General features: G+C 40.7%; 1 protein-coding gene across 1 annotated transcript; it reads right to left on the bottom strand.

Annotated features, from left to right (window-relative positions):
- Window positions 1-16,036: 16,036 nt before the first annotated feature.
- fam43b (family with sequence similarity 43 member B) lies at window positions 16,037-17,972 on the bottom strand. Its single transcript, XM_060894191.1, has one exon. It carries the CDS (start codon window positions 17,855-17,857, stop codon window positions 16,904-16,906), a length of 954 nt encoding a protein of 317 aa, XP_060750174.1. The 5' UTR covers window positions 17,858-17,972; the 3' UTR covers window positions 16,037-16,903.
- Between the last annotated feature and the right edge of the window lie 699 nt (window positions 17,973-18,671).

Raw genomic sequence — 18,671 nt, 5'->3', positions numbered from 1 at the left:
TCGAGACATTTTCTGTCTTGGATTGGATTTGTCCTTGTCTTATTTTCCATTGGTCTATATTACAGAGAGCATTTTGGTAGCATGACAGTCTGGAACTTTTTTCGACTTATTCATTTCAAGGGAGAGAAAAAAAAAGAGAGATGACGGGACAATTCAATTCAATTCAATTCAAGTTTATTTGTATAGCGCTTTTTACAATGGGCATTGTCACAAAGCAGCTTTACAGAACATAAACATAGGACAGAAGGTAAACATAAGGAGTAGTATAAAGAATTAATATAATAAAAATTCAAGATATATATAGTTCACAGTGCGTATGTATGTATGTATGTATGTATGAAAGTATGTATGTGTGTATATGTATTTGTCCCCAATGAGCAAGTCTGAGGTGACTCAGGCAGCAGTGGCAAGGAAAAACTCCCTTAGATGGTGAAGGAAGAAACCTTGAGAGGAACCAGACTCAAAGGGGAACCCATCCTCATATGGGTGACACTGGAGGGTGTGGTTACAAATATACAAGAATCACAGAGTCCAACTGGAGCTAGATCTGTAGATGTCTCAGGATCTCAGGACAATACCTATACAATAACTACATCACAGCACACATTAATACGTCAATGATTTTTTTTCCTTATTTTTGCTAGCACGTCATGTAAAATATCACCGCCAAATTGACAGTATCTGTTTGCAGGCTATATGAATTGTTCTATATTTGACGTTTCCCTTTCGTTCATATGTTTCATGAATCGAGCAGCAATGCTACTGTCATGATTCAGCCCGGACTTTTGGCCATGTGCTTTTGTTGTTCTTCGTCACGTGTCTGCCCCGCCTTTGTCTGCTCCTCCCTGTCACCACACCTGCTCCTTATTGTCATCATTGTCTGTATTGTATTTAAGTTAGCCGCGTTGCTGAGTGCAGCGCGGATCATTAGTTACGTTTACCCCTCGTCATGTCTAGTCCTTGTTAAATGTTGTCATTCGTATTGTTTCAGTTTTTGTCATTTCTGTCTATGTCTTCCTGTGTTTATTAAACCCCCCTCTTTTGAAGCTATCCTGCGTACGGGTCTGTCTCCTTCCGTCCCCGGTTGTGACAGAATGATCCGCCTTAAAAACCAGCAGACCCAGCAGGATAGCTTCCAGCTCGGACCGGCTTTTTATCCTCCTCTTCCCCTGGACTGTTCCGCCAGTCCTTTTTCCTTTTTTCGGTGACATCGCTCCGCCCTTTTTCCGGTGAGGGACGCCGCTCCACTTTCGGTTCTGTCCGAAGCGGTCGTCGCCTCACTTCCTTCGCGGAGGATGTCACCAAACTGTTTTTGCTCCTTTTTTGTTTTTTGGTGCCCTGCGGCATCGCCCCGCCTTTTTTTTCAGTGAAGGACGTCGCTCCAGTTCCGGTTCCGTCCGAGGAGGGCGTCGCTTCACTTCTTCCGCGGGGGGTGCTGCAGGCCCAGGGCGATGGACCTTCCCACCCTCCCACCCTTGGTCATCAGGACGAGTGTCTGGCTGCGGTGTGTCGGGGTTGCGTTCGGCCCTTCAGCTCGGCGGTGGATATCGCTCGGCCCTTCAGCTCGGCTGTGACGTCATTCGGCCCTTCAGCTCGGCTGAGGATATCGCTCGGCCCTTCAGCTCGGCCATGGAAGTCGCGTGGCCCTTCTGCTCGGCTGAGGACGTCGCTCGGCCCTTCTGCTCGGCTGTGGACGTCGTTCGGCCCCTCTGCTCGGCTGAGGACGTCGCTCGGCCCTCGCTGCTGTGCCGCCGTGAGCCTTGCTCCCCCCGCTTGCCTCGCCGTGTGCCTTGCTCCCCCCACCGGCCTCGCCGTGTGCCTTGCTCCCCCCACCGGCCTCGCCGTGTGCCTTACTCCTCCCATCTGCCTTCGCCGTGTTCCTCGTTCCCCCATCTGCCTTCGCCGTGTTCCTCGTTCCCCCATCTGCCTTCGCCGTGTTCCTTGCTCCCCCCATCTGCCTTCGCCATGTGCCTCGCCCCCCCTCCTGGACTCTGCCAGGGTTTGGCGCTTCGGGAGCCGCGCCTTTGGGGGGGGGGTTCTGTCATGATTCAGCCCGGACTTTTGGCCATGTGCTTTTGTTGTTCTTCGTCACGTGTCTGCCCCGCCTTTGTCTGCTCCTCCCTGTCACCACACCTGCTCCTTATTGTCATCATTGTCTGTATTGTATTTAAGTTAGCCGCGTTGCTGAGTGCAGCGCGGATCATTAGTTACGTTTACCCCTCGTCATGTCTAGTCCTTGTTAAATGTTGTCATTCGTATTGTTTCAGTTTTTGTCATTTCTGTCTATGTCTTCCTGTGTTTATTAAACCCCCCTCTTTTGAAGCTATCCTGCGTACGGGTCTGTCTCCTTCCGTCCCCGGTTGTGACAGCTACTCACAGATGTAGTGATTATTTTTAATGTTACGTATATACTCCAATTCTTCTTCGCTAGCTCTACCTTTACAGTAACATGACCTTTTTACTGTCACGGATACGTTTATTGAAAAGGTCACGACAATGAAACCTTTGCATGAAAAATAAATGCTAGCGTACGAGGCTGTGTGTTGGTGCTCGGCTCGACTTGGCTGTCTGTATGTAAATCAGGTGGTGTGTGAAGTACACACTGTACCTCGTGCTGTAATGAAGGCATAATTCTCTTTTCTCTCTGCGGAAACGGCATTATTTTCCTGACGCTGCTGTCTTGTTAGCGCTGTGCATGTCTTATTGCTTTCCATCCACTGAGTCACTTCCATCATTCCCCAGAAGGAATTAGTAAAGGAGAACAGCGTCATGTTGAGAATGTTATTTTGCAAGCTTATTACATACAAACCTCTCCCTAATAAAATCGCTGCAATCAAGATTTTTATTGCTTTGATTATCCAGCGAGCTCTGAGTAATCAGAGCCTTATTTATTTATTTATTTATTTATGTACTTGTGCTACAAGTTTAGGCAATGTATTTTTTATTCATCAACTCTAAAAATGTTTCAAACCCGATCTTTATGTGCGTGAATACCACAAAATACCAAAACAGAAACAGAAAATCCATTTCTCACTCGTAGGGAAGCTGTTGTGGCAGATGTTTTCCCACTTCGGGTATAAATCCTAACACAGATATTTGGAGCAGTAAACAGGTAGAGATAGTGGCCTTTAATAAGATAAAAAATGTCTTGGCAAAAAAAATGATAATAACTACAACAATGACAACTATGACAGTAACATCAATGACAGCTGTGTGTGTTACAAAGACAACAATGACCACAACTATAAAGATTACTACAATGATGACAAACACAAATGACAACTATGACTATAACAATGATCACAATGACAATTATTACAATGATGACAACTATGACAAACACAAAAGACAGCTATGACTATAACAATGATCACAATGACAATTATTACAGTGATGACAACTATGACAAACACAAAAGACAGCTATGACTATAACAATGATCACAATGACAATTATTACAGTGATGACAACTATGACAAACGCAAATGACAGCTATGACCATAACAATGATCACAATGACAATTATTACAGTGATGACAACTATGACAAACACAAATGACAGCTATGACTATAACAATGATCACAATGACAATTATTACAATGATGACAACTATGACAAACACAAATGACAGCTATGACAAACACAAATGACAGCTATGACTAACAATAATCACAATGACAGTTACTGCAACGATGACAACTATGACAAATGCAAATGACAGCTATGACTATAACAATGATCACAATGACAATTACTACAACGATGACAACTATGACAAACGCAAATGACAGCTATGACTATAACAATGATCACAATGACAGTTACTACTATGACGACACCTATGCCAGTAACATCGATGACAGCTATGTGTGTTACAAAGACAACAATGACCACAACTATAATGATTACTACAAAGCTAACAACTATGACAAACACAAATGACAATTATGAGTCTAACAACAATGATCATAATGGCAACAATCAGTACAACAATGTCAACTATGTCAGCAACGATGTCCAACAGTACACTTAACAACAAAAAAAAGCATTTCACTATATTTCCTAATATATATGGTTCTGTATTTGATCAATTTGAACTTCATATAATAGTGACAACGAACAAAGAACCCAGTACAATTACATCAAGTAACATTTTTGATCACAGAATAACACTTTGGATGAATTCTCAAATCTGATTGGTCAGAAGGTGCACATGATGTTTATATATAACAACACGGCTTGGGCTGTTGTTCCAAATATAAATGAATGATGTTATCTTTTCAACATTGTTAGTTGTTGCTATAGTAACAGCTCAGCGTATTAGTGATCTTCCAGAACATTAAATGTAGCTATAAACTGTAAAAAAACGGTGTTGTGTTATTTATTATTTAATAAAACATCTAATATTTAGCAAGAGATCTTTGGAATACATGGTTTGGATTATTTTAAAAGAGATTCCTTACAGTGCAATGTGTTAGCCTTTAAACCTGCTAAAGCTAAATTTATACTAATCCCTGAATGTTAGATGTGCTTCGTGCACATTTTGGTTTTGGTGTTTTTATGCATAATTGCGTGTATACAAACCACAAAGTGTCAGTCAACACCAATTGCATGGAGATGCTGCGAACATGAAGAAACGCTCATAAAATCTCAACGACTGGGTCAGGAGACATTTCGCTGAAGCACCCTGGGGAACTCGTAATTAGTGCACCTTAAAATAGCTGAGCGTTCGCTTGTCTGCTCTGTGCAGAAATAATCCACAGTCACTCTTGGGTAAATCTACTTTATAGATCTTGGTATTAGACATTAACATCCTATATGTTTGTAGTCTGAAGGCTTTGGAGAACTTATTGGCTTAAATCCCACAATGCATTGCAACCAATTTAAGGAGGATAGAAGCTTGTTTTAGGACAGTGATAGAAATTGGTGTGAGAAATGATTTTGAGCACAAAAGACTTTTATATGAGGCAGAACACAGGGCGGGTATTAATCTTTATTTGGTGTCAGTAATACTGCATACAAACACGCACACACACACAAACACACACACACACACATTCTTTTCAGTTGAATCCCAGCCAGTCATTAGATTAAGGTGCTGCACTGTAACAGTTACACAACTACATTTCTGTCAAAGCCCAGTACCAGTTCTTCAGCTTGTCTAGGACAAAATACACAAACGTGAAGCTTTGTACCTTCTTTTTTTTTAAATAGGTTTTCACAGGGATCTTTGAAGGCACAGCCAATCTATCCTCTCCTCACACAGCATCCAGTAAGTGTGCGTAAAATTCTGTTGAGCAGCGAAATGATAATGCACCGTAGTTGCTTGTAAAAAAAAAAAGCTTGTTTTATCAGGAGAGTAATTTCACACCTCGCATCTGAGTTCCATTCTATTAGTATAAAATCCTTGCCCGGTGTGTGTGTGTGTGTGTGTGTGTGTGTGTGTGTGTTGGGTGCAAATCTTAGCTACACGCAAAGAAAATGTTCTTGACTCATTAACTTTGACTCACAGTATAAATTATAATCATTCGGTACAACACTCCTTTCTAGCTTGCTTCTGATTATAAATCCAGCTGTTAAATTATTATAAATCTACACACATATAATAAATATATATATAGATATACCTTTAGAACAATTTATGCCCGTGTAATTACATTTGCACTCATACTGTACACAACATCATTAAAACCCTGCACATCTGGCTCTCAGAAGCAGAAAGACAGCAGGCATCAATAATGCACGGGCCAAAAGTATCTGCTTTGTGTTTTCCATCATAAAATGACAAGGCTTATCTGTATGCAAGAATAATCGAGACATTCATTTTCCCACTGAGGGCAGGAGACAGAGAGGAGTGCAGAAACGTATTAACGCTGTGTCTACACCCCCAGTGCCCCTCCAGATTTCCTTTACATAACTGCGCCACATTTTTTTGGAGGCTTATCAAGGGAACAGCCTTATTACTGGCGATGCAGAGATTAAAGTGTAAAGGATTTTGATCTCGGTCCTTGGCAGTTCTGTCACGGAGCTGTAGACTCACCCACTTGTCTCCATAACTGTTAAAAACTTCTCTCAGGCTAACAGCCAGATGACTGTGCTTAGGAAGCGATTCTCTTGCCTGTATTGCAAAGCACAAGGACAAATATGATAAAGGAGTTCATTAATAATTGAAAAATAACTTAGGAAAGTGTGTAGAAATATTCTGTGTGCCAAATTTATAGAGAAATGCATCAAGATCGAACCGGGAGAAGCTTCATCATGCAGCGACCCAAAATCACACTGCCGATACACCAAATAACTTTAATTTCACACAGACATAAGTGGGAGGTTTCAGACCGGCCATGTCAATCAGCAGACCTTAACCCAACTGCAAATGTATTTCACCTCATGAAGTAAATAAAAGCACCGCACATCATAAGAAGAATGCAGTACTTTGCTTCCTATAAACAGGTGCTACTGCCAACTATTACATATCATAAGCTGCAAAAGCCAGTGTCAGATTATCATCAATTAAATCAGCCCTTCAGAGCTTGTTATCAAGGCCCCAGCTGTTTAATGGGTGACTTCAGCATGCAATGGATGCCATCTTCAGACTTTAAGGGTGAAAACGCTTGAAAAATGATCAGAAGGTGGAAACTAAAGTACCCAGAGGACACAGATGAAGTACAGTAGGAGGCAGAGCTGGAACCCTTAACCTCAGAACACTATTAACATAATAGTTAACACTGTTATAGTGAGCAACTGATTCATCATGATGTCACTCCATGTAAATCTGTCCAGGTCATTTATCTAATGTCTCTTTTAAGAAGCTTCCTTCAAAAACAGGTTGTCAGATCTGATTATGATTGAAAAATAAAAATAAAGCGCAGTCGCATCACAGTATATCCTGAATGTGTGCTGAGGTGAAGTCTGTAAGAACTAAAAAGCAGTAAACATGGGAAAAGGGGCCAAGAATGAACATGGAAAAAAAAAAAGAAAAGAAATAAACAATGCAAAAAACGCTGACGTCAAGGCTATGTTTCTGTCCCTGAATAACAGGCTATTATTCTTCAAGGTTCTTATACTCTTTCTCAATTCTCAATTACACACAGAAATGCACCGCACTAAAGAAAAGCTCATTCACAGAGACAAAATAAAAGTAAAGCTTGATTTGCATTTTCATTGTGCTATGCAAAGCTATCTGTGTGTGTGCAATAACTGCATGTAAACTTGCACAGCAGCAAAAAAGACCCTTCAAGTCATTTTGTCACATTTACAGTGTGAGTTTTATGAGAATGTTCGCTTCCGGGAAATAGAGCATGTGTGTGTGTGTGTGTGTGTGTGTGTGTGTGTGTGTGTGTGTGTGCGTGTGTGTGTGTGTGTCATTTGCACTCTTGAAGATCTCTCACTGTAGTAGAGACTAACAGCTGAAGAAATGCAGGTCGCTTCTTGTCTGCACACGATGAGGCTATGTGTTTAAAGACAGATCCTGACTTACTCTCTCACACAGAAAACACTTGAGAAGCAGCATATTAGAAGAAGACAATCAGCAAGAGAGACAGAGAGAGAGAGAGAGAAAGAGAGAGAGAGAGAGAGAGAGAGAGAGGGCAGCTGGAAAAGACCTTAGAAGAATTATTGAATCACTTCTGTTATTGCACATTCGCTCAACCGAAGTACTAAACGATGCCCAAAGGAGAACAGCAATGTTATGAGCTTTAATCTTATATATCAGTGTGTAGGAACGTAATAAGGACAGACTCCACTCTCTTAACTGAAAGGATTTTATAAAGGGGTCAGCACTTATAGTATAAGCTCTCCTAACACACCTCTCTCTGTTGTTTGATCAACTGATTATTTAGTTTTGACTTTTAGACCTGATTAGCGCTGTAAGTTCTCGGTCATGCAGCTTTAGCAACCTAGAGCGTATGAATGTATTAGCCGTGTGTCTTTTTTAAATCGCTTGAAACCGTATTTGTCTTTTATTTAACTTTGTGCTAATGAAGACTACACAAAGAAAAAAGTAGAAGGAAGTTTGTTCATTAAATGTGTGTTTTTGGAGGAGATCTTAAGCGCTAATAATTTTTCTGAAATTACTGTGAGGCTTTTTTTTATCTTTTATTTGTATACCATCACACTGAAGGCCACTACAGTAATGAAAAAGATCAATCTGAGATTTAAAAAAAAATCAGAAACAAACAAATAAATAGATACATTAATAAATAAAAATTAAGAAATAAAACACCTGGGTTCATGCTGTTATATTTGGCAATAATGGTTTGTTTTCTGTTGCTTTTTTTTTTAATTGAAGAACATCTTAAAATCAATCCATTTTTAATTACAGTTACATACGATACGTCCATGAAATAAGTTAAAACCTTTTAATCATTTGTAATAAAATGCAATGCAGCAATTCTACATTTTTATTTTAGCATTTATGTGGAATATCAGACATACAAGTACTTATAAATCTGCTGTTACTATAGCAACCGTACTCCATTAGAACTAAACGAACCATGTTTCCGACACTACGGTCAGAGCTGCTGTTATAGAAAATTAATCAACTATTTACACAAACTTTTTCCACCTTCATTAGAAAAGGATTGGATCGAAGATTGTTCGGGTTTGATCGATTTGCTGTTGGATCAAAAATCACAGACATTTTATTGGTAACGATCAGATAACGATTGTTGTGTGACTCCAACTTAAGGAACGATTCCATTTAGGCTGATGCACTTAATCGTCTTCCTCTGGATCGTAATGTTCATGGTATATTCATGGATTTTTTTTTTTCTCAGAGGCTTTTTTAAAATAGGTGATAACTGGAACTCTTTTCTTAATCTTGTCTGATCTTTTGGAAAAGTCTAATTTTCCTCCATGGACTGTTTTCCTGTGTCCTAGATCCTTTAACGATACCTAAGTCCATTATCTATAGCTATGTTTCACCTGTTTTTTTTTTCTTTTGTGGGAAAAAAAAGGTTTAGCGCATTGAGAATTTTACAGATATGGCTGATGGTAATAGAAAGTATAAATAAAACTTTACAAGTGTCAACTATTTCCGTTTAAATTTAGCACATAATTTCTATGTCATTACTTCAGATGGTTTTTAAAAAAAAAATTTGGAAACAGTTTTAGTCAAAAAATAAATAAATAAATGATATTCATGCAAGCAAATTTAATTCGAATAGAAACAGGAGAAGGGTAGATTTCTTTTGCGATACAGCAAAGCATATGCAACAATTTTGTTTTTAAGGATGATGTCATCACAAATACGACTGACAAATGACCATGAAAACAGCAAATTTCCTAACATTTTTAACAGGTTTTCACTTTGTTGATAACAGAACGACAGATGGAAATTCGTCTAATGTTGCTTAGCTTCTTAAATCTTACTGATTCTAATTTATTTCTCCAGTCACGGATTTGGGCCGCGATTCTTTCGCATGCACCGACTTTGAATTAAATAGCGATTTAATGGAATAACTATTTTGAGGTAGAGGACTGAGGACCTGTGACTTTAGAGAGTATCTAAATTTTAGAACAAATATATAGTAACGTGTGAATCGAGAGCTGTTTTCTAAGTGCTTCTGATTGCCGGTATGACATTTAGAAATGACATCAGTCTTGACGCAGTGTCAGTAAATTGGAAATGGCAAATGTTTTTAGAAAGTCGCTCGTTTCGAGCTCTTTCGCTTGTTTCACACTGTCGGTTTCGTAATCGCTAATCTTATGAGGTGAATGATGTCAGCAGCATGGCAGGCCAGCTGGGCAGTGTGGAAGGTGTCTGAATCCAATCTGTAAGCTTTAACTGGTGAAATAAACGGATACAAATAGGCTTTGTATATCATTAATATCAGGGTAGAGCTACAATGAGGCATTGGACTTTCTATTGCGATTTACGCATGTTGACAATCAGCATCACAGTAAGCTAGACGTCTCAACCGATTGCCTGCTGGTTAGATTTTTATTTTTTACATTCTGTACACTCTGGTGCATGAACGCCAAGAGTATTACATAATCTGCGGTGAACTCAGTTGAGGATCGACAAATGGGGAAATGAGGCTGGGGTTTTAAAGTAGATCAGACTGTGTACTGTATGCTTTAGCATCCTCGATCCCCTGCTCTACTAAACTAAGTGTGGTCACTTGAACATGGCGACCAATTGAGTAATGTCTCTCCAGTGAGACAGCAATCTGTAGGTGGGGGTTTATTTGTGCAGTTCTGTTAAACCTTCCACCTTCAGGATTGAACAGCATCTAAAACAGCACTTGATCCAGCACATTCTAATATTCTTCAGTTTATTTTTGTAGATGCTGCACCATGAAGACATGAGATACTAAATAAAAAAAGTTCTTCTTCTTCTTCTTCTTATTATTATTATTATTATTATTATTATTAACCGATTTGACTGGAACATGACAAATAATGTCAAATTGGACCAATAAATTGGACTTCATGTATTGTGGGTGTTTAAGACTCAGGGATAAAGATGATCTCCAATTGATCTGAATGTGCCGATGCCCATTTATGGGATGGATACAATAGGACGGATTGGTAATAGTACAGAATGTACGCTGTCTATATATGGTAACTCAAGGCGTCCAGGGAGCAAGCACCGGGTTCGAATTCTCCTCTATTCCATTAGAGCTCCATTGGAATGTTAAGCAGTTTCGCAGATACTCTCTGGATGCGAGACATCAGGTGAGGTCTATAATAACTATTGTTGTGGTCTATTGTTTGACAGCTTGTTGGGGTCTATTGTTTCTATTGCATTTTTCTTCTCCACTAGCTGGGAGATGCAGTCAGAAACTTGTTTCCCTTCTTGTTCAATCCCATCGCAGCTGCGTAACTGCTTTAACACAGGCTGACAGAAAATACTCGACAAGAAACATGTTCACATAAATCCTTGCTACAAAAAAAAAGACTCGAACGTTGCAAACGTCCACACCAAATTACTGGAATTGGAAAGAGCCCAAAAGAGGATGCATACAAAAGAAGACGTCATTAAATTACCACAAGGGAATAGGATTGAACGTAGAGAGAGTAGAAAACATGTCTGTCAATGAAACCTTTTAAAATAGGAATAATACAGTAGCAACTCTACAGTACGTACATATAAGAGTGTGTTTTAATCAGGTTCTAATAGTGCATGTGTGTGTGTTTTAGTGTTTTTCGAAACCAAACACGTATTATACTCTCTCTCTCTCTCACTCATTTTCTACCACTTATCTGAACTACCTCGGGTCACAGGGAGCCTGTGCCTATCTCAGGCGTCATCGGGCATCAAGGCAGGATACACCCTGGACAGAGTGCTAACCCATCGCAGGGCACACACACACTCTCATTCACTCACGCAATCACACACTACGGACAATTTTCCAGAGATGCCAATCGACCTACCATGCATGTCTTTGGACCGGGGGAGGAAACCGGAGTACCCGGAGGAAACCCCCGAGGCACGGGGAGAACATGTGAACTCCACACACACAAGGTGGTGGCGGGAATCGAACCCCGACCCTGGAGGTGTGAGGTGAACGTGCTAACCACTAAGCCACCGTGCCCCAATATGGATATTGTGATGTAATAAAATGTGTGATATTAATATACTGTGGAGTTTTCATGGCATTACACTCCGTCAAACAGTAAATAATGAGAGAACTGCAGAAGACGTGTTGCAGCGGAGATAACGATGCCTAAGCTGAGGTTCAGCGATGATTAAAAGAAATGTCTTTTTTTTTTTTTTTTAATTACTGTCTAGCTTTGAATTGATTGTACAAAGCTCTTTGCTTTGCTTGGGGTGAAGTTTATAAAAGCCTGGATTCTGAATTTGTAATCATTTTGCATCTAGATAAACAAAGTCTTTTCAAGCTTAGCTGTTACATAGTAAGTTAAAAAATTAAATAAAACCTTAAGAGAAACATTACATTTAGCAAAACAGATGATTTCTGATTACTATGATTATCATCAGCTGTACTGTATCAAATGTACTTGGAAATATATGAGACCTGCAAATGAACTCTAGACCCTTCTACGTTTCTTCACTTTATTTTCTGTCTCTGTTTTTTTTCTCCGGAAATCTGATGAGACAGTCTGAAGGATCGTAATATGGTCGTCTCTATGATTTTTTTTCTTTTACTCTCAGACAGCTTGTGCATTATTTAGTAGCCAAGACGATGCAGACTAAAAGGCAGCTGGTGGGTGGCAGATTTTGCTCAGAAGTGCTAATCACGGTGCAGAACCTTGCTCTGAGATTGGTGCGATTTGCATGGGGAACGATGAGTTTCTGTAGGTTGGTGGCACTTATGATGTGTTAAATGAGAGCAAAAACGCATGACATCTGCACAGAGACTCGGCAAAGTGAACATGTAGTGTTTATATCAGTTAACACTAGTGAATAGTGTAAAAAGGTTATTTAGCACAGCAGGTGGTTAGTCAGTAGTGCAAGTGAATGAGACCAAAGTATTCAATCAGTCAGTCATTTTCTACCGCTTATCCGAACTACCTCGGGTCACGTGGAGCCTGTGCCTATCTCAGGCGTCACCGGGCATCAAGGCAGGATACATCCTGGACCGAGTGCCAACCCATCGCAGGGCACACACACACTCTCATTCACTCACGCAATCACACACTACGGACAATTTTCCAGAGATGCCAATCAACCTACCATGCATGTCTTTGGACCGGGGGAGGAAACCGGATTTATCCTAATCTGTAGTATTTATAAATTAATTTAGGGGATACATTTCAGCAATCCTGAAGAGAATGTATTCTCACATCCTGGAATAAAAATATAACCTAATATCTGTGAAGTTTTCTATGCAACAATCAATCCTACCAATCTGAAAGGATTTCCAAATAAAAAAAAAATTCCACTTTTTTTCCATTCATTCGTTACAGGATTGGACCAAATTCAATATTTTTCTAGATTCTTTTCCTTTTTTTTAAAAGTGTTATTTATTACTGGTATCCAATCTCTCTATTTGTAAGACTTGTAGTGGATGGAGTCATGACAAAAAAAATAAAATATCATTTAGAGAGGTTTAGAAAGGGCAGAGTTAATAATGCATGGCTGGAGAGGTGGGTCTGGAAAAATGTGTAGGTAGTGATAATAATGCTGTATCCAGCAGTACAGCACAAGAGGACAGTTGAGTGCTACTGTAGAATATAAATGAAACATACACACACATATACACACACGCACTAGATGGCTAAATACGGCTCTCAGCTTGCATGCTGTGGCTCATTGATCTGGTGTGTTCTGTCCCTAGCACACCTCGTTCTCCTTTCTGCTTCCAGAAGAACTCATTAGCACTTTCTCTAAACCCTTCCTCAAGCGCCGCCACAACCCCGTACCTCCCGTTGTTCCTTAGTAAGCAGGTGACAGGAGTTCACACACACACACACACACACACACACACGCACACACACACAGCTCTGTTCTTTGTGCCACACTCTTACACCCACCACTCCTTTAATCTGTCTCCAAGCAAGCTCTCTGCCAGTAATGAAAACCCAGATCTCCACCACAGCCTCCTCCTTCCACGAGACACCAACAACACACAGGAAATGTTACAGCTCGCACTCGGCACTGTTGGACCGTTTTGTCCCTCAAGGCCCACATGTGCCGTGTGATTTGATGCAGATGCAGTGTGTGGATTCCCCACAGGGCTCAGCATCAAACACTCGTCTGCTCGACACATGGGCCACAGCGATGAAAGGCATCTTTTCTTCCTCCAGCGTAGCTTCCATCTGGACCTCATCTTCCGCTTGCCGATGTGTACAGGATGGAATACATGTTTAGTCTGTTGTGGTTCCTCAATGAAGGCGGCGGGCTAAGATATGAGGCATCACTCCACATGTTTGACTGCCCAAAATAAGGAATTGTACATTATTTACAGTAATTATTTATAACACCTTCACCTTTGTGGATATTAAATTTAGCTTTATTTGTCCTCATGAAGTACAAGTTAGTATTAGTTAGTATTAGTATTAGAATTAGTGTTTAGTTTTCAGTTACAAATCTGCACTATTCAGTAGAAACAAGTGTAACTGGTCTTGAGAAGTGTAGGATCGTCAGTATCAGCATCTTTAGCAGTAGCCGCTAGCTGGCTAGTTTGCTGTTAGCATAATTTGCAGGTGGCCACCAAAGTGATTTCAGTAAAGCTTTCTCTTACATCATCATCATCATCATCATCATCATCATCATCATCATCATCATATTCTCAGTGATTTATTCCCCAAGTAGAAATACCTGTCTGAATGTTCCACAACATCAAAATAACCAAAATATTACATTTATCACTAAATAAGCTGTTTTGCTAGCTGACCAGATGAAGACTAATAATCTTGCTTGCTCCCTTGTAAGCAGAAGCATTGAAAATCTCTCTTTTAAACTAATAAATAAAATGTATTTATTTATTTATTTATTTATTTATTTTACATTTTTAAATTTATTATACTGGGGTCACGGTGGCTTAGTGGTTAGCACGTTCGCCTCACACCTCCAGGGTCGGGGTTCGATTCCCATCTCCGCCTTGTGTGTGTGGAGTTTGCATGTTCTCCCAGTGCCTCGGGGGTTTCCTCCGGGTACTCCGGTTTCCTCCCCCGGTCCAAAGACATGCATGGTAGGTTGATTGGCATCTCTGGAAAATTGTCCGTAGTGTGTGATTGCGTGAGTGAATGAGAGTGTGTGTGTGTGTGCCCTGCGATGGGTTGGCACTCCGTCCAGGGTGTATCCTGCCTTGATGCCCGATGACGCCTGAGATAGGCACAGGCTCCCCGTGACCCGAGGTAGTTCGGATAAGCGGTAGAAGATGAATGAATGAATGAATTTATTATACTAGTAGATTCCAGGACAAATATTATTTGAGCACTTTTATCTAGGGTATAGTGTTTAGCTATTCAGCTAGCTAAACACTATTATCTATAAGGTGTATGTAAACAGTCCATCCCATATTTTTTTCATTTATATATATTTTTATATATTATTACTATAATACATTTTTTATCATTGTAATTGCAGGAAATTTAAAAATACATATTTAGAAGTCATATTTGCAGCAAATATAACATTTAGCATTTAGTATTTATCTGTGATCAATGCTAGCTTGTTCACTTACATCTAGCTATTAGGAAAAGCAGATGGACATCATTTCCAAATTGAACATGTATATAAATCCATATTTAAGTTTCATTCCAACACCTAATGACACATATGTTCTCACACATCTCCTAGCTCCAGCGTCAGGCTTTCTTTACCTGTCTGCTTTCAGAGTTCATTTCTGAGTTTTCCGCTAGGTGATTAGTTGAGATGTATATTGATTGATCCTCAACAGTTCCCTGTAGACTAATTCATCTGAATAATTTAAATCTCACTCAACTGCGCAGGCTGTTCAGCTCTGCAATCCTCGCATACAAAATGGAAAAATAAATAGACGGCTTTGTAGAGCGAACCTGCACATTTAAATTAAACGTATGAATTAGAGACTGATCAATTTGCATCAAGTAAACAATACAAAATTAAAACCTTTCCCTGCTTTGGGCAAATGGAACACGTTATGAGGTTTCTAGTTTGTTAATTAAAGGTCATGTGATTTAGTTGATGAAATAGACCGAGCTCTGCGATGCAGAAGCAGATGAGTCGTGCTGGTCATTTCCTGTACATTTTGATCATCTGATGAATTAGCTGGCTTTGAGAGGGCCGTGTGTGTGTGTGTGCGTGTGTGTGTGTGTGAAGAGATTTCTGCTTCCCTCTCCAGAGCCCACTCACAGCCGGTGTCAATCTGCATAGCCATTTGTGCAGAGATTGTTCATCTTTGTGAAGCACTGTTGTGAAACATGGCCCGAAAATTCTGAAAAATCATTTTCTTTTGAATTTGGACACACAAACAATTCACATGCATTTCTGTTCATATCCAAAAACATCACTTACAATTTTTTTAATTCCAACATTTTATTGGAATTCATAAGATCATGTTTTTTTAGTGCAATTAGAATGACAGCTTGTGAAATGTCTAGTACACTATTATTATTATTATTGTTATTATTATCATCATCATCATCACAGAGCAACTGTAAAGACACGAATATGAGACAGTGTTTGTTGGCATACAATTTTAAACAATGCATTACCTCTTAAAGCAGTAAAGCTTATTTACCTGTTTATATATAGAAATGTGTATCATGTAGAAAGAAACATATTCAGAAACAAATTAATCTTTTCCTCATATTGGTCCCAGACATGTCACAGTGCAAACCAGGGACGGTGATAAAACTGCACACGTTTAAAATATCCTGCCTTAAATGCCATGGCTGACGTCTCTGCTGGTCATACGGTAAACGATTCTGGGGCTGTAATGTGCGGCAGCTGTAAACCCGTCAAATCAATGGCTGATATCCTAAATCATGGATTAATTCATTAGTGCTGCTGCCTTGGTGTAGATGCTGAATGCCGTCACAGAGATTTTGGCCAGAAAGGAAAGTTACACAGAAGAGGGAGTTGGTTACGTAGAAAAATTACATATTACACAAATAATATATTTCCAAAATTATCCAGTAAAATTACGTATTTTCAATCAGTCACGTGAAAAAAAAAACACAAAGGCTCTTCGAAGATCTTTGTTTTGTCCTTGTTTGGTTTGTAGCCCAAAGACTGAGGTCCCTGTACGGTTGTCCTCACTGGGTTGCTTTGCAGCGTGGCACGCTCTCTCGTTGTGCTTTTGTTTATTCACAAAGTTCCACTTTATTAAACACCCATATAGAAAGTGCTCACTAAGTAAGCCAGCTGCAACTCAGCATTAAAACTTGCTGCTGATGGACCAGATCATGCTCTGCAGGAATTGGGGAGCTCTGCAAAGTGGACAAAGAGGAAAGAGGACAAGGAGGAAAGGAAGAAAGAAGTGCACAGTGTCCAATGTCCATCTGTAGTCACACGAGTGTGCTGAGCGTCATGTGCACGTCATCTCTGATTGTGATTGAAAACCCATCTAGTCCGTGAACTATGTATCCCAGTTCTCTTTCAGGGGGTTCCTCTGGTTCAGAATTTGGTAGGTCGGTATTAGATGCTTTTTCTTCTCTGTTGTCTGCCTGCTCTTCCACCTCCTCCACCTCCTCCTCGTCCTCATCCTCCTCAGTGATGGAGAAAAGGCGGTTGGAATTGCCAGGCTTGTCTACTGGTGGCTGATAGTGACATTGTCCATTCAACAGCTTCCTTAGAGGCATAAGTGGCATAATATCTTCTCCGAGCAGCTCCTGCTTGCGATGCCGGAAATCACTTTGGCGCTTGAGCCTCTTAAACTCGCTGAAGGCTGAAATAGAGTTCTGGTACAGGCTGAGAGCTATAGCATGAGCCTTGTCTGCCTTAGCCAACAGCACAGCATGGCAACGCAGAACCACTGCCTTGTGCTTCACCTGGTGCCGGTAAATCCAGGCCAAGATCTTGGGCCGGTAGGGGTCAGTTGTGCAGTAGGTGATACGGTTAAGAGTGTAGAGGTGTGGAGGTTTCCTGCGGCAACCCATGCGTATGCCGTGTGGCCCAACACTCAGCTTCATCTTGGCACTCTGCTCACCATAGTTGCTGGATGCCCAGATCTTGGCGACAGCATCCTGCGTGCAGCCCTCACCCTTGGCCACTACAGTCACTACACTTCCCAGGTAGCGAACGCTGTATATTGGTTCCTCCTTGTTTAGCTCCACTTTCTGCCGCTTGCTGTGGAAAACCCCGGCGAGCCAGTGGAAGGGGCACTCAGGTACCAGGTCAGGACATGACCTCAGCAGCGAGGACAGCAGTGAGTGGTAGGTGAGTCCAGCGTTCATGCTCTTCGCTTTGGTCTTGGAATCATCCTCCACCAGCACAAACTTGCTCCGCTTCCAGGGCAGCATGGTCCCAATTTGTCTGCGGGGCTCGGTGCCCCTTCTGAAAATAAACTAACGAGTGTGTGTTTGTTGTGTACTGAGTGCCTGAGAGCAAGAGTGAGGAAAGCTGTTCTGTCACACACTGAAGAGAGACTGAGAGCAATGAGGCTCAGCTGGTCTGCTCCGGAGCTTGCTTAGTCGTTTGCCCCTCCTTTCTCTCCTCCTCCTCTCCTTCTGGTCTGTTCATATCACAGGCAGAGTGAGAGAGAGAGAGAGAGAGAGAGAGAGAGAGAGAGAGAGAGAGAGAGAGCGCATGATGAACAGAACTGGGCTCTCAGCCCGATGTCTCGGCATCGTTTATCTTAACTCTTCCTGCCCCTCGTCTGCTTCTACCATCAATAAATACAACAGTGAAGGATCTAGAAGCACAGTAAGTCTGTTGCTCTTTTCATATCTAGCTTTTAACCAAGTGATGGTGGGTCTCTTAACCATCGAGACCGTAGTGATATGTCTTTATAACGCTAAAACAAGCCTCTCTGGCAAGTTTTAAATAAGGAAGGCACATCAATCCCTTGAAAAATTAGGAAAAAGGTTAACATAAAGAGGTGACTCACAGTAAACATCATCTCATCAGATTATTTATACAAACATAACAAACTCATACACACCATTAATATTACTGTATACATTGCCTAAGTATTCACCCCCTTGAACTTTTGCATATTTTGTACCATTACCAGCTAGAATGGAGGCACAGCACCGTGTTCCTGTGTCATAACTCCAGGTTCCCTGGTTCTATCTCAAGTTCAGGTTACAGTCTTGCAGTGTTTCACATTTTCTC

Source organism: Tachysurus vachellii, chromosome 19 (genome assembly GCF_030014155.1).
Source record: "Tachysurus vachellii isolate PV-2020 chromosome 19, HZAU_Pvac_v1, whole genome shotgun sequence".
Lineage (NCBI taxonomy): Eukaryota > Metazoa > Chordata > Actinopteri > Siluriformes > Bagridae > Tachysurus > Tachysurus vachellii.
Note: the sequence above shows the minus strand (reverse complement) of the source record. Positions and strands in the feature narration are given on the sequence as shown.